This window comes from Odocoileus virginianus, chromosome 17 (assembly GCF_023699985.2).
Source record: "Odocoileus virginianus isolate 20LAN1187 ecotype Illinois chromosome 17, Ovbor_1.2, whole genome shotgun sequence".
NCBI lineage: Eukaryota > Metazoa > Chordata > Mammalia > Artiodactyla > Cervidae > Odocoileus > Odocoileus virginianus.
In genome coordinates, this window is record NC_069690.1 from 28329092 (window position 1) to 28343195 (window position 14104).

General features: G+C 50.8%; 1 protein-coding gene across 1 annotated transcript; it reads right to left on the minus strand.

Moving 5' to 3' along the window:
* Positions 1-258: 258 nt before the first annotated feature.
* PIRT (phosphoinositide interacting regulator of transient receptor potential channels) lies at positions 259-11818 on the minus strand. The gene is made up of 2 exons (XM_070479106.1): positions 11558-11818; positions 259-3928 (listed from the first exon to the last, which is right to left on the minus strand). Exon 2 carries the CDS (start codon positions 3813-3815, stop codon positions 3408-3410), a length of 408 nt encoding a protein of 135 aa, XP_070335207.1. The 5' UTR covers positions 3816-3928; positions 11558-11818; the 3' UTR covers positions 259-3407.
* Positions 11819-14104: the final 2286 nt, after the last annotated feature.

Consider the following 14104-nt stretch of genomic DNA (forward strand, 5'->3'; position numbering starts at 1 on the left):
CCTGACCCCCAGAGACGGGGACAGGAAGTCTAGCCGCGTCGTGGTCTTTCTGCTCTGGCTTTCCCCTCCCGTGTCTCTCTCCTTAGAGATGTCATGAATCCTGGAAGGATTTGGAGGAAAGATACACTGGAGTGATTTGGAGCTTATTTGTGAAAGTCTTTGTTCTAAATACATCAGTTCTGAGTCTCATCAAATAGTGGAAGAAAAGAACGTAGAGGCTTAGAGGAAGAAAATAACTCTATCCCCAGACTTGTCACCTGTGTGTAAATAAGAATTTTATTTGGCTGCAAGTAATGGACCCAAAAAATAGTGGCTTAAATGAGATGTTATTTGTATTTCCTGTAAGACATAGTGCCAGGCAGTCCAGTCTCTTCCCCTGGACCACTGATTCATTCAGGAAGGTTCTTTTTCCATCTCTCAAGACCAGGCTTGCGGGGAGGGAAACAGGAGCTTCTGTTCTGTCTGGTCTGGTCTTTCAGCATCTCAGAGTAGGGTCATCAGCTCCCACGGGGCCCCCGAGGAACCAGACAGGAATCCCACACAGTCCGTTTCTCCCAGATAGCACATTGCCGGGGAGGGCGTGTGGTGATGGGATAGGGTGGGGGGCATTTTAGAGGAATGAATTAGTGGAAGAGTCTGCAATTCCTGATGGAACAGAATGAAAACACAGTGGACACTGTCAAACAGGATACAATTTAACATCCCATCAGTTTTTTCAGCACTTAGATTAAATGGAATTCTCCCAAACAGAACAGCCATGGGTAGGATAATATAATCCAGTAGCGAGATGCATGGATGCTGGTCCTGACCTTGCATTCATGGCATGGAAGGAGGCATGGTGGGGGTTTTTTTTGCCAGAAACATGGCATCTGACCAGGCACATGCATTCCTCAGACTTCCATGTGGCAACGGTCTTTGGCAAAAGCCCCTCAGCCTGACCCAGGCATGCTCCTTGGTCCACAGTCATATGGGGAAGCCCAGAAGAGAAGGGTGGTGAATGATGCTTGGAATCTTTCCTCATTCTTCTTACTGAGAAACTAGCTTAAGAATTAGGGAATGTGGGCGAGACTGTGGGAGCCTTCCAGGTGAGTCCAGACCTTGGATGCCTTCTAGAGTCTTGTGGTCCCCAAACTGCCCTCTGCCAAGACAACAGATGGTAGTAACATGCACCTGGCCTCCGTCCCATGGCAATGCCCAGATGACAAGCTTGCAAGGGGAGGAAATGAGACTTGGGACATGTGGATGACCATCAAGCCAGCCAGGAGTCCTCCCTGCTTGCTCCCAGGTGGGAAAGCATAGAGGACTCTGAGAGTGACAGGGTAGGGCCGTTATGGAATCTGCTTTCATGTCAGAAACCATCCGTAAGCCACCTGAGGCACTGGGACCACAGTGAGTGACATAGTGACTGGTGAGGCCCCATGATGGGCCCTGACTGCCTGTGTGCAGGGGCCAGGTGACTGTGTTGTCTGAATGAGAAACATGGTCATGCTGGCTCAAAGTCCCCAAACTCTGGGTCCTCGGGTGGGCGGGGCAGGGGAGTGTCCCCCTGTCACAGGTACCTGCCTCCACAGAATTTCCCATGATGCAGAGTGAACAAGGTGGTGTCCTGACTCTGCATATAGAACCACCCCCATAAGGATGGAAACGCCTGGAGGCCTGTTAGAGAGAGGCTGCCACAGTGACGCAGTCAAGGGCCGAGGTGGAGGCGGGGGCAGAAGGCTGAGGTGACCCTTCCCTGGTAATTAGATGCTGTCCACTGGGCCACAGGCCTGTGGGAGCCTGGCTTCCTCACAGGTGCCCTCCTGGTCTGGCCACCTCTGGATGCTGCAGGACGCCCCTGGTTTGGGGAGCACTTACCTCACGGGTGATTTCTGTGTGGTTAGCCCCAGGGAACCCCCTACACAGTCTCTGCCACAGACCCAGGAGGGCCTCGAGGAGAAGCTGCAGTGAGGCACTTGGGGAAGCAGGAGGCAGGGTGAGGAGCAGGCCAAGGGAGGAGCTCGGGCGACCATTCCAGACGAGGGAACTTGCTCCACGGTGTCCCAGTCATATCCTGCTCCCCTCCCCCAGCTCCGCACACTGTTCCTGCCAAATGCTTTCCCTTCCTGCCTGTGCCCGTTCTCTTTCCTCCGCTTCTGTTGATTCTGTCGGCTGCACAGCTTTCAGCTAGAGCAGACCACCCCTCGCCCGCCCGCCATGTTCCTGCCCCCACCCTCACTGCCCAGAAAGGACTCAGCACCCGTGTCTGGCTCAGCACCTGTTGGCCTGGCCGCGTCTTTCTCTTCATGTGGGAGATGAATGCAGGGACCGGCTGTCTGTCTAGCTTGCTCCATCCCGGGGCCTGGCCCCGAGCTGAGCCCTCACTGAATGTCTGTGTGTGGGTGGGTGGGGGCTGGGAGAGCAGAAGTTGGGACTTTCTGAAGTAAAAACCGTCTCTGGAAACCTCCAGACACTCAGCTGTGGAGTCGAATCTCTGGGTTGTGATTCTCGATAGGGGTGAAGCAGAGCAAACGCTTACCGCAGCCCTCTGCAGCGGCTTTCCACCCGGCTATTCCAGAATCGTGGGGTAGAGGCTGGGGTCAGGGGAGAAGGAAGTTAGGGCAACATGCGCTTGTCCTTGGCTAAGTGTCCAGTTCAGACGGAAGAGCAGTCACAGAGAAGGAGTTAGAAGGTCAAGGGGAGACTGTGATACCCCCTGGCGCATGCCGCCACCTCCGGTGTAAATACTGTATAACTGAGGGTTAAATTGCTTCTCCAGCTAACTCCCAGAGCCATTTCCAGGGGAGAATGTGCCTTCTTGGAAAGTGTTTCTCCCAGCCACTTCTCACTCTTTGGAATGTTTGTACTTGTGACTTATCTGATCTCTTGAAACACAAGCCAGCATCTTGGCCACAGAAAGAGCTGGAGGGGGTAATCTCAATGGCCAGGATTTCCCTCCTCTCTGCAAAGGGCCTCTGCTGGTCAGTCTGGGTTCTAGAAGGAAGCAAATGCAGAATCCAGTGCAGGCACTCAGAAATGTAAGCGGGAGGTTCTTCTCGGGGGATAGTCCATCTCAAGGAATTTCCCAACATGCATAGCGCTTGGCAGAGCACGTTCATTAGATGAGTGACACCTGAATGCACAGGCCGGGGTGACAGCCATGGAAGGCGACGGCTGCGGCCAGGATCTCGGGGGAAGCGTCAGACATAACAGAGACTAAATGAGATCATCCAGCGGTGCCTCCCAGCCACACGGAGGGCGCAGCCCTGAGCTTGCTTTTTCCCATGGGGCCCAGAAGAGGGTTTGCCTGCATCAGTTTTATGGCAGACTCCACCACCCAAGGGACCAGAGATGTTGGACTTTGGCCATGACACCTTCTCCTGGACAAGGGGTCGGGGTGGTGGGGCGGACAGAGGGCAAGATTGCCATCAGCGGTTCAGGAAGAAGGACTTGAGGTTCTGGAAGAACACTGACTTCTGTCTCTGCTTCTGTTTCTTCTTAATAATGGGCACCCAGACCAGCCCACATACCAGCATCATGAGTCCCAGAGACAGGAAGGCAGGCCCCACCATCTTCAGGACCTTGAGGCTCATATCGCCCAGGTTCAGGGTATAGGCCAAGCAGGTGATGACCACACCGAAGAGGAGGATGGCACCACCCACGGACATGATAATGATGGGTTTGCGGTAGATTTCCCAGTTACTCCGGGGGGTGGCGGTCCAGACGGACTCGCTTCTGGAGCTGATGCACAGGGAGCTGGCCGTCTGGCTGGGCAAAAGGTCCTTGGACTCGGGAGACTTCTCTTCGACCTCCAGGGCCTTGGGGAGGGCCTCCATGGTCACCGTTCCTATGGCCTGGGCTCCTGGTACCGGCAACTCAGAAGCAAGGGCGAGGACTCCTCACATACCGTTCCTGTTCTCAGCATCCGTCTCCAGCCTGGTTCTCAGTGCTGAAGTCAAAAGGAAAAGCAGCTGAGATCTACAAAAATAAGAAGCCTCTCAAGCTGTTTTTTTTTTTTTTCCCCCATGTGAGAGATAAATGGGCTTCCCTGGTGACTCAGATGGTAAAGAATCTGTCTGCAATGCAGGAGACCTGGGTTCAATCCCTGGGTTGGGAAGATCCCCTGGAGAAGGAAATGGCAACCCACTCCAGTATTCCTGCCTGGAGAGTTCCATGGACAGAGGAGCCTGGCGGGCTACAGTCCATGGGGTCGCAAAGAGTCAGACACGACTGAGCGACTAACACTTTAATCAACTGTCCTTATTATTTAAATCAGGGAACAATGATGTCCTTTAAAGCTACAATTTACGAAATGGCATCTTATTTTCAGACTCAACCACTTTCTAGCTATGTGATCTAGACTGAGTTACGGCCCTGGTCTTTGGTCTCCCTTCCGGTCTCCGCTCCTGGTGCCCCACATTCTTCCTCTTCCTTTGTGTTTCCTTTTGGGGCACCTCAGGCCCCTCTCAAACAGCATTTACTAATATCCCTTTTTGTGAGCAGGATGGGAGAGATTTCTGTACACAGCAGTGAATTTACTGGGAAGTTGGGCTGCATTGGATGAGGACTGAAGCCCTGAGGGGCTGGGCTGGGAGGAGTCAGTGGAAGGAAGGTCTGGGGTGCGGGCCTCCCAGACTCTCCATGGATTTGCATGTTGGCTCAGCCCCCAGGGGAGCAATTTGAGAAGGGAGATGGAGGTCCTTTTCCCTTGGAGGCCACTTCTAGGGTGTCAGGAGGCAGGTGTAGTGCGTGGAGATGCATCCATATCTGTTGCACAGAACTAGGGAAGGTGAGGCTGCAGGCTGGCGCCAGGATGGAAGCCCGGCCTGGGGCTCCAGAGCATGAGGAGAGAATGAACCCTATGTCTGTCTGTGCAGGACCCCAAACATGAGCAAGAGAAGCCAGATGCTATCTTCCATTTACAGAAGATTCAAAAACGTGTAAGACGATCAGTGCCGCGTAGTGGTTACCTTCAGCTGGGGTGGTGACTGGAAGGGGGATAGACGGAAACTTCTGGAGTGCCATCATGATCCAACTCTCTATCTGGCCCCAGACGGTTACATGGGCTGTTTACTATGACATGGCTACTCTCACATGCATGTGTTAAAGATCAGTAAAATGGCATGGACCTAGACATGAGCATACCAAGAGAAGTAAGCCAGACAGAGAAAGAAAATATCATATTGTTTATACGTGGAATCTAAAAAATTGATAGAATGAGCTTAAATACAAAATAGACACTGACCCATCGGCATAGAAAACAAACTTATGGTTAACAAAGGGAAAAGGGGAAGAGGGATTAAAAAAAAAAAAAGATCAGTAAAATATTTCAGTAAGGAAAATTTTAAAATATAACTAAATACAATATGTTCCTTTTCTGGATTCTGACTAGAAGAAACCAACCGGTACATTTTGGGATAGTTTTAGGGAAGTTTGGCTTTGGTTTGGATGTTAAATGCCACTAAGGATTTAAAATGTGTATTTGGGGGCTTCCCTGGCAGTCCAGAGGTTAGGACTTGGTGCTTTCACTGCTGTGGGCCTGGGTTCGATCCCTGGTTGGGGAACTAAGATCCCACAAGCCCTTCGGTGTGTCTAAAAAAAATATCTTGTATTCGGTATAATGAAGATACTGTGGACACAAAAGAAAGCGTCTTTAATGAGAATGGAGGTATATCTTGAAATCACATACAGGGATAAAATGTCTCAATGGCATGATATACATGAAAACATGAACCTCCGTATCAAATATGACAGAATGTTAAAGGTTATAAAATCTTTTTATGGAAGATGGATGTATGGAAGTTGATTATCTTACTATCTTACTTAAGTTGTTTATTCTACTATAGACATGTTTGCAAACATCTGTAATAGATGAGACACTGAATGAGACACTGACCATGTGTATAAATGGTCAACAGCCAGACATGTATAAAAGCGGAACTCTGACCCAGAACTTGCAGCAACCAGCCTGAGAAACCACCAGCCCAGGAAGCCAACCCTCTCTCTGGAAGTCAGACTTTCAGGAAATCACAGCACTATCCCTAGTAACCAACCCCACAAGCCTAACAGTAACTGCTGACAACTACTTTTGACAAAAACACCAAAACTAGTCCACGGGGGAAAGGGAAGCCATTGCAACCAGTGGTGCTGGAATAACTGAATATTCATATAGAAAAAAATGAAACTTGTCCCCACCTCATACCATCAACAAAAAAATGAATTTGCAATGGATCATGGGCAAAACCTGAACATAAAAGTGAAAACCATAAAGCTCTTAGGAGAAAAAAATAGAATACCTTTGTGACCTGGAGGTTGACAGAGATGGCAATAACCGAGGAAGAAAAATAAATCAATAAATTAGATTTTGTCATAATTTAAAACTGCTCATTAAAAGCTACCAGAAGAAAATGAATAGGCAAGCTATGGACTGGGAGAAAATTTTAGCAAAATATGTATTGTCAAAAGATTTCTATCTGGAATATGTAAAGAACTACGACACGGGATTAATATCAACACAAACAGCACAATTTGAAAAATGGGCAAAGATTTGAACAGATCCATTACAGGAAGACAGATGAAGAAGAAATCCATGAAAAAAAACCTTGAGATTGCCATGCAAATTAAATGAAAGATGAAATGCAAATTAAAACCACAAGGAGATCCAGTCACTCACTAGAATGGCTAAACTTTAAACATCTCACAACAACCAGAACTCTCAAGCACTGCTTGTGGGAATGTAAAATGGGATAGCCACTTTGGAACCAGGTCAAATAGTTTCTTACAAAGTGAAGCATCCACCTTCCCTTTGAGCTAACAATTCCACTCCAAGATAAATGGAAACCTATGTGCACCAAGACTTGTTTAAGAATATTCATAGAAGCTTTGTTCATAGTAGCTCTAATCCAGAAAACAACCCTAATATCCACGAACAGGAGAAAAGATGAACACACACTGTATGTTCATAAAAATACAAAATACTATTCAACAATAAAAAGGAACCACCTTTGGATACACACACAACTTGGATGAGTCCCATAGATATGGTGGGTGAAAGAAGTCAGATATGAATGAGCACATATAGTATATGTTTCCACTTACATGATCTTCTAGAACTTTCTAAGGACTAATCTAAGGTGACAGATCTCAAAACAGTGGTTGTAGGGGTGGGGAGGAAATAACTGGGGCTTTCTGGGGTCAATGGAAATGTTCCATCTCTTTATGTCAGTGTGGGTTACATAGAGGATCCATTTGTCAATGTGGTACACTAAGATTTGTGCATTGCAATGTGTATAAATTATACCCAGTGAAAAAGAACTGTAAAAGTCATAGTGGTAATAATCAAGTGGGTCAGTCTAGGGAGCAGGTGAAAGTGTAGTTAAACCAAGAACAGGGGAGTGTTGATAATGGTTGAAGTCCTATGATGGAAATCGGGATCCAGGGTAGAGGTGTGGGCAGGAGGCATGTTGCCCCAGAAAAGGAAAGTAGGGGTATGGGCAGGGGCAAAGTGACCGCAGAATAAGACAGAGAAGGAAATCAATGAGGTGAGAGTGTCACCTGACTCTTATAGGAATCCTCTGTGCTGATTCTGAGAAAGAGGAGATCCTGAGAGAAAGAGAAGGTACATCTTTGAGAGACTGGGATTTGGGGATAGAAGATGGATGTGGAGATGGAAGTGGAGATGGAGGTGGAGATGCAGACAGAGGTGGAGATAAGAGATGGAGAGGATGACAGAGATGCAGGCAGAGATGAGAGCGGACGATGGAGGCAGAGGTGGAGCTGAGAGATAGAGGGAGAGAGAGAACAAGAATTTTACTGTTTTCCCCTCATCTCTGGAAAGATATGCTCAGATGGTAAAGTGTTTGCCTATAATGCGGGAGACCAGAGTTCAATCCCTGGGTCAGGAAGATCCTCTGAAGAAGGAAATGGCAACCCACTCCAGTATTCTTGCCTGGAAAATCCCATGGACGAAGGAGCCTGGCGACCTACCATCCATGGGGTCGCAAAGAGTCAGACACGACTTCACTTTCACTTTCTTTCTTGAGGGAAAACTCTTTCACAGAGCCAGAAGGCCCTGGACAGAGCAAAGACAGGGTTTGGTTGGCAGAACTAGTATCCAGAAGGGACTGTCTCTAATCTTGTTAGAGCTTGTATCCTTATCTGTGGCTATTTGTAATGGACCGGGTATTTGGAGAGCCTGCCTGTGAATATCTCTCCAGTGTTTGCCCTTTGACCTCTGTTCCCCAGGTTGCTCCACAGGGCTCCCTGACACCGCACCCAACTCTAGACGCAGAGCCACAGACACAACTCAAACCATGTCCCTTTCCGAAGAGGAGCTCTGGGTATCCACATTTCCTGGCTCAGCAGCATCTCTGATGAACGAGGTAAAGTGACATCTCAAATGAGAGGGGACAGAATGCAGGGACTTTCTGGCTGTTTCTCATGCACTCATAGGTTCATTCCCCAGTGGGCGGTTGGGTGGGTTGCATGGATCGTGCAAGCTGGTGAGCAATGCCGAGTGTCCAGGATAGTAAGGACCATATAGTTTTCCCTCCAGTAGATTCTCGAGTGTCAGAAATGCACCACTTAGTGGACAGCAGTTGAAAGTGAAATAAGTGGGTCACTGCCCTGGAGGTGACCAGAGGCGTGTCTGTTCTTACAGGGCTGGACGTTCTCCAGTCCCTCCCCGAGTCCTTGCAGGGCTGGGCCTGGGGCTCCCTCGGCTTCCCGTGCCCTCCAGCAGGTAGCTCAGCACCTGGCTGGAGCTTGGGGATCACCAGTCATGTGTTAAATGACTCACTAAGCAGCGGAACTGCAACGGGAAGATTGAGCATCGCAGGGTCAAGTCTCCATTGCTGTTCCTCCCCATCCATCGCCCATCCCCTTTGCTCTTACAGGGGGTGGAAGGATGGGACTGGCTAACTTGGGGGCAGGAGAGGCAGCTGTGAGGAGCAGGGGGACCCCGTGACTGCCCCCCTCCCTCCCTGGTGTCTAATGGACAGACCTCTTGCCAAGACTGGGTGCTTTCTGCTGGCTGGCCTTCCTGAAGTCTCCAGGGTGCCCCAGCAGCTTCTCCAAACAGAAGCAGTACCTGGTGCATCAGGGGAGGGTCGACACGTCATACAATAACAATAATTGTCATTTCTCCGACTCTTACTAGGGGTTGAAGACCAGGCTGAGTGCCTTTTTGGAAGTGCATCATTTCCCTCTCCTGACAAGACACTGAGGATGGGACAATTATCATCCCATTTTGCAGGTGAAGAAACTGAGGATCAGAGAGGTTAAGTAATTTGCCCAAAGTTACTCAGCAGGTGCATAGAGAACCAGGCTAGAAATGGGAGTTGTGGATCCTGTTTGGCTGCGGAGCCTGGGTTTGAGTCTATCCTGCTCCTTGTTGGGAAGGTTTTGAAGTTTTGGTTTTCTTTTTAAAGTATGGGAGTGGTGCGTGGAGAGTACCTTTGAAATGGGGGCAACGGGCTGTGAACAGAATCGCAGGGTGGCTGCTTCAGGTGAGGCATTAGGCTGACGCTGCTGGGTGAAACTGCTGAGGATGTGTGAGCTGGAGCCAGGGGCCTTAAGCTGCAAGTAGCAGAGAAACAAGAGGCCTCTGACAGTGGCCACAAAGCCCTCCCCCAACCCCCACCGCCATCATCCCAGTAGAGTACAAAATGCCTGGTACCTGCCACTTTCTTCACCTGGAGCATCTCTTAATAACTCCAAGAGGTTATTGTTGTTGTTTAGTCGCTAAGTCATGCCCGACTCTTGTGATCCCATGGACTGAAGCACACCAGGCTCCCCTGTCCATGGGATTTACCAAGAATACTGGAAAGTGAAAGTGAACATGTTGGTCACTCAGTCTTGTCCGACTCTTTTCGACCCCATGGACTGTAACCCAATAAGCTCTTCTGTCCATGGAACTCTCCAGGCAAGAATACCAGAGTGAGTTGCCATTTCCTTCTCCAGAGGATCTTCCCGACTCAGGGATCGAACCCGAGTCTCCTGCATTGGCAGGCAGGTTCTTTACCACCAAGTCACCAGGGAAGCCCCAGTTCTATGAGGGTGGTACTGTTATTATCATTCCCATTTTACAGATAAGGAAACTGAGGCCCAGAGCTGCCTAAACCCGAATCCTGGTCCTTATACTCTACTGTGTTTGCTCAAGGAAGAAGCCTGCCCTTCCACTTCACTTAACACTGTCAATATTAATAGATTCCCTGATTTGGCCAATAAAATGTCAAAATGCCCAGTTAAATTTGCATTTCAGATAAGCAATGGATGCTTTTACTTATAAGAATGTTCCAAAGGTGACCTGGGGCATCCTTACACCGAAAAGCATTTGTTGTGTGTGAGAAATTCAAAAGTAGCTGGCATCCTTGTTAATATATCTGCAACCCTGATATGGTAAGAGGCCCCATTGTACTTGGGGCTGGAGTTATCAATCCTTTCTCAAGCTTCTCATCCCTGATAGGAGCTGGACTATTCTGGGAACTGCAGGGGCTGAGAGCAGGGGAGGCAGGGCTCATGTCTCCCAGCCAGGAGGTACCCAGAGAGAAGGGTCCTCTGGTGGGACAAGAGGGGAGGGCAGGTTGCAAAACACAAGTGACAGAGATAAGAGGATTCCTGAGAAAGATGCAAGCATGAGTTTCTGTTTGGAATTCCTGAGACATGGAGGGTCAAGCCTCTCCCCACTGGGGTCCCCACAGTACCCCCACCCAGCTGTCACTGCTGGCCACTGGCCACCCCCAACCAGACATTCCATTGGCGACCCTGTCCCGATGAGGTGAGTGGTGCCTAGGGCTTGAATTGATAAGGTTTCTGAATCCCCGGCTGCTGTCCCCAGGGCAGGGCCACCCTGCTCCCAGGGCTTCTAGGAAGGGAAGTTCCCCAGCTCCATCTAGACAGGGCCACTCACCTCACGCTTCACTCCATGCAGCCGGAGCCCAGGCCCTGCCCAGTAACAAGGTGGAAAAACAGCTCAGGTGGTAGCATCTGCTTTTCCCTGGGTGTGTGGTCCCCAAGGCACACGTCTCCCCTGCACGTTTTGTCTGTGTTTATATGGGCCAGCCTGGTTTCCCCTTCCCGACAGGGAGCCTGCCCAGCCCCTGCCCGCACCTGCCCTGGGCGCCTGCCACACCTGCAGCTGGGAGGGATGGACTGGCAGACGCTGAGGTCTGATGGGGATGCCTAGGTCTAGTTCTGAGGTCCCTCTGTGCCCTCCGGGACCCGAGGACGCCTAGCACTCCGAAGTCAGGCGGTTTGGCTCATCTGAGCCAGCTCGGGAGTGTGGTCCCCGCCCACGGCTGTGGAGGGTGAAGGCTGGTTGCCCTACTACAGGGCAGAGGCAGCCACCTGCAGCCAGCTTCCCCTCCTCCAGGTGCAGCACCGGGTGCAACCCGCCCCATCACCTCTCTCCCCGCTGCCTTCCCAGGGTGCAGCCAGCCCACCTCCCCTCAGCCGGCTGTGCGCATCTGCCTCCCACCTCCGGCTCACAGACTCAAGCGCTCTAAAGCAAAGTTAAAACCGGCTCCTTCCTCCAGGGAAGTGGAAGGAGGGGCAGAGGGCCAGTGGCCTCCTTACTTACTGTGCTCAACGCCCCCCGGGGAAGATGGGGGAGACCTGGGGATCGCACACAGCTGGCGCCAAGAGGAAGCGGGCAGAGAGTTCCTGCTCAAGTCCTGTACCCCAGCCCCGGGAAGAAGCCTCCCTGGCCCCTCCAGGAGCTGCGTGCAGCGAATCCCAGCGCAGAGCCGGCTCCAGCGGGGTGAGCTCACCAGGATGTGGGCTAATGGGTTAACCCTTGCTGGGCCGCCGGCAGAGGCGCTTGTGATAGGGCTTTGGCTCAGCTCTGCTCAGCCTCTAGTAGATGAATCTGGTGAAAAATTAATGAAGCTTCTCTGCAGTTGGTCCTCAGGTTTCGGAGAGATCTGGATGAAGCTGGTGTGTTGAGGAGGGCGGGGCCGCTCCTCCCAACCCCAGGCTCCGAAAACTGGAGATGTGGGTCCCTGGGTCAGTGGAGTGTGTGACCGTGATGGTGGTGGCTGCCAAAAAGTGGATCACTCAGAGTCTACACTAGCTCGGTCCAGGGCAGGTCTTGGCCACGGGACCTAGGAGGCCTGTTTGTTCTGGATGTAGGAGAAAGCAAGTGTAGACTTTTTTAACATCCTCGGTTCCAAGACGGCAGGGGTACCTCTGGGAGTGCCCCGAGGCCTAAGTATGGGCACCCTATGTGACCCGAGGCCAGGAACCCACAGCCAAAGGTCAGAGGAGCACATGGGGTCCTACCCCACCCCCGCCCCGCCCCCACCCTCGGGCCCAGACATCTCTGAACTGGGGGCAAAGCAGCATGTTCACTTTCTCTTTCCCCCCTTTTCCTGACTGCACCCCTGTGCTTTTCATGTCACTTATCCTGGTGATAAGAAGCCAATGAGGAATGTCACTGCAGTGGAGGGGCAGGGTTTCCATCTCTCTTAGCAGTTACCACATTGTGCTGTCAGAAGCCAGGTGTGAAGTGATGAAGAATGAATGCGAGTCTGCACCCTGAAGCCAAGAAAGCCAGGCTGACCCTCCATTCTCACACCAACTCCAGGAGGATAAGCCTCTCTTCTCACTGGTTGGGAGCCCCAGGGTGAGGCTGGAGGGGTCCCTGCTAGGGTAACAGGACTGGGTGAGGACCCCCTAGGTGGCCTATAGGGGAGGCTCTCCTAGGAGGGAGCTGGGACGGGCAGAGCAGGCAGGAGTGGGAATCTTGTGAGATGAAGTTTCCAGCGGGGGAAGGCTCTGCAGAGGTTGATGTGGGATGAGGGGCCTGAGAAGCAGAGGGCCGGAGGGCCAGCCGTCCACCGAGCCGCCGGGGGGCTTGAGCTGAAGGGGCTTTTCCTTTGGCCTCCTCTGGAAGCTGAGCATTCTCTGTGCAGGGGCTGAGTGACCAGGAGACCTGGACTTGGAGGCGTTTGAGAATGTGGCTTGCTCGGCTTCAGCTGCCTCTGCAGTCCTACAGTCAGTTTCTCAAGCCCAACGGCCTGGCTGGTGAAGAAGCCCGGGGGGTGACTTACTTTGCAAGGCAAATAATCAGATCATTTCTTTTCCCCCGGTTCAGATTTCTCGGCTTTCCTCCACCCTCTGCAGGGTGTGGCAGGCGGTGGAGTAACAGCCATCAGAAAGACAAACCCTTATTTAGCATTTTCTCTGTGTCAGGCACCAGTCTAAGTACTTTCTATGTACAGCAATTCACTGGTTCCCCCACAGAATCTGATCAGGAGGGATGTGAGGTATGTTGCTATCCTTACATTTGGCTTTGCACAAATTACTTAACTTCTCTGAGCCTTAATTTTTTCATTTGTTAAGTGGATGTGATCATTGCTACCTTAGACAGCTTTTGTAAGGCTTGTATAAGAAAATGCAGATAGCAAGGGCTTGATGAATATATCTACAGCTTCCCTGTAGATATGATGGTGAAGAATCTGCCTGTAGTGCAGGAGAGCTGGGTTTGATCCGTGGGTCGGGAAGATCACATGGAGAAGGAATGGCAACCCACTCCAGGATTCTTGCCTGGAGAATCCCACAGACAGAGGAGCCCGGTGGGCTACAGTCCATGGGGTCGCAAAGGGTTGGACACGACCGAGTGACTAACACTGCTACGTACTGTATATGAGTAAGTAATTCACATATTACATAATCATAATATGTAATGTGTGATATATGATTAATATATGATATATAAATAATATATAATTAATATCACATATATAATGTGTATATCATGTAGTGTATGTGTATGTATAATATCAATGTATATATGTACACAAGTGTATGTATGTATGTGTATATATATACACACACACACACACATACATAAGCACATGCATGACCTGGGGGGATCTGGGCCCAGGAACAAGTGTCCAGGTACGAGCTGGGCTGTCTGTAGGCTCCTCCCTCACAGGACAGGGGAGGTATCACAGGCAGTTGTGGTATCCACGGGGCAGAAAGCAGGCCCAGGCCCTGCTTGGGGGATATCTGTGTCCCTCCATTCCCCACCGTGTAGCTCCCAGCTGCTCCAGCTCAGCTCTGCCCCCCTCACCTGGCTAGCGCAGAAGTCCATGTACCAATGGCACAGGATGGCCAGCCATCA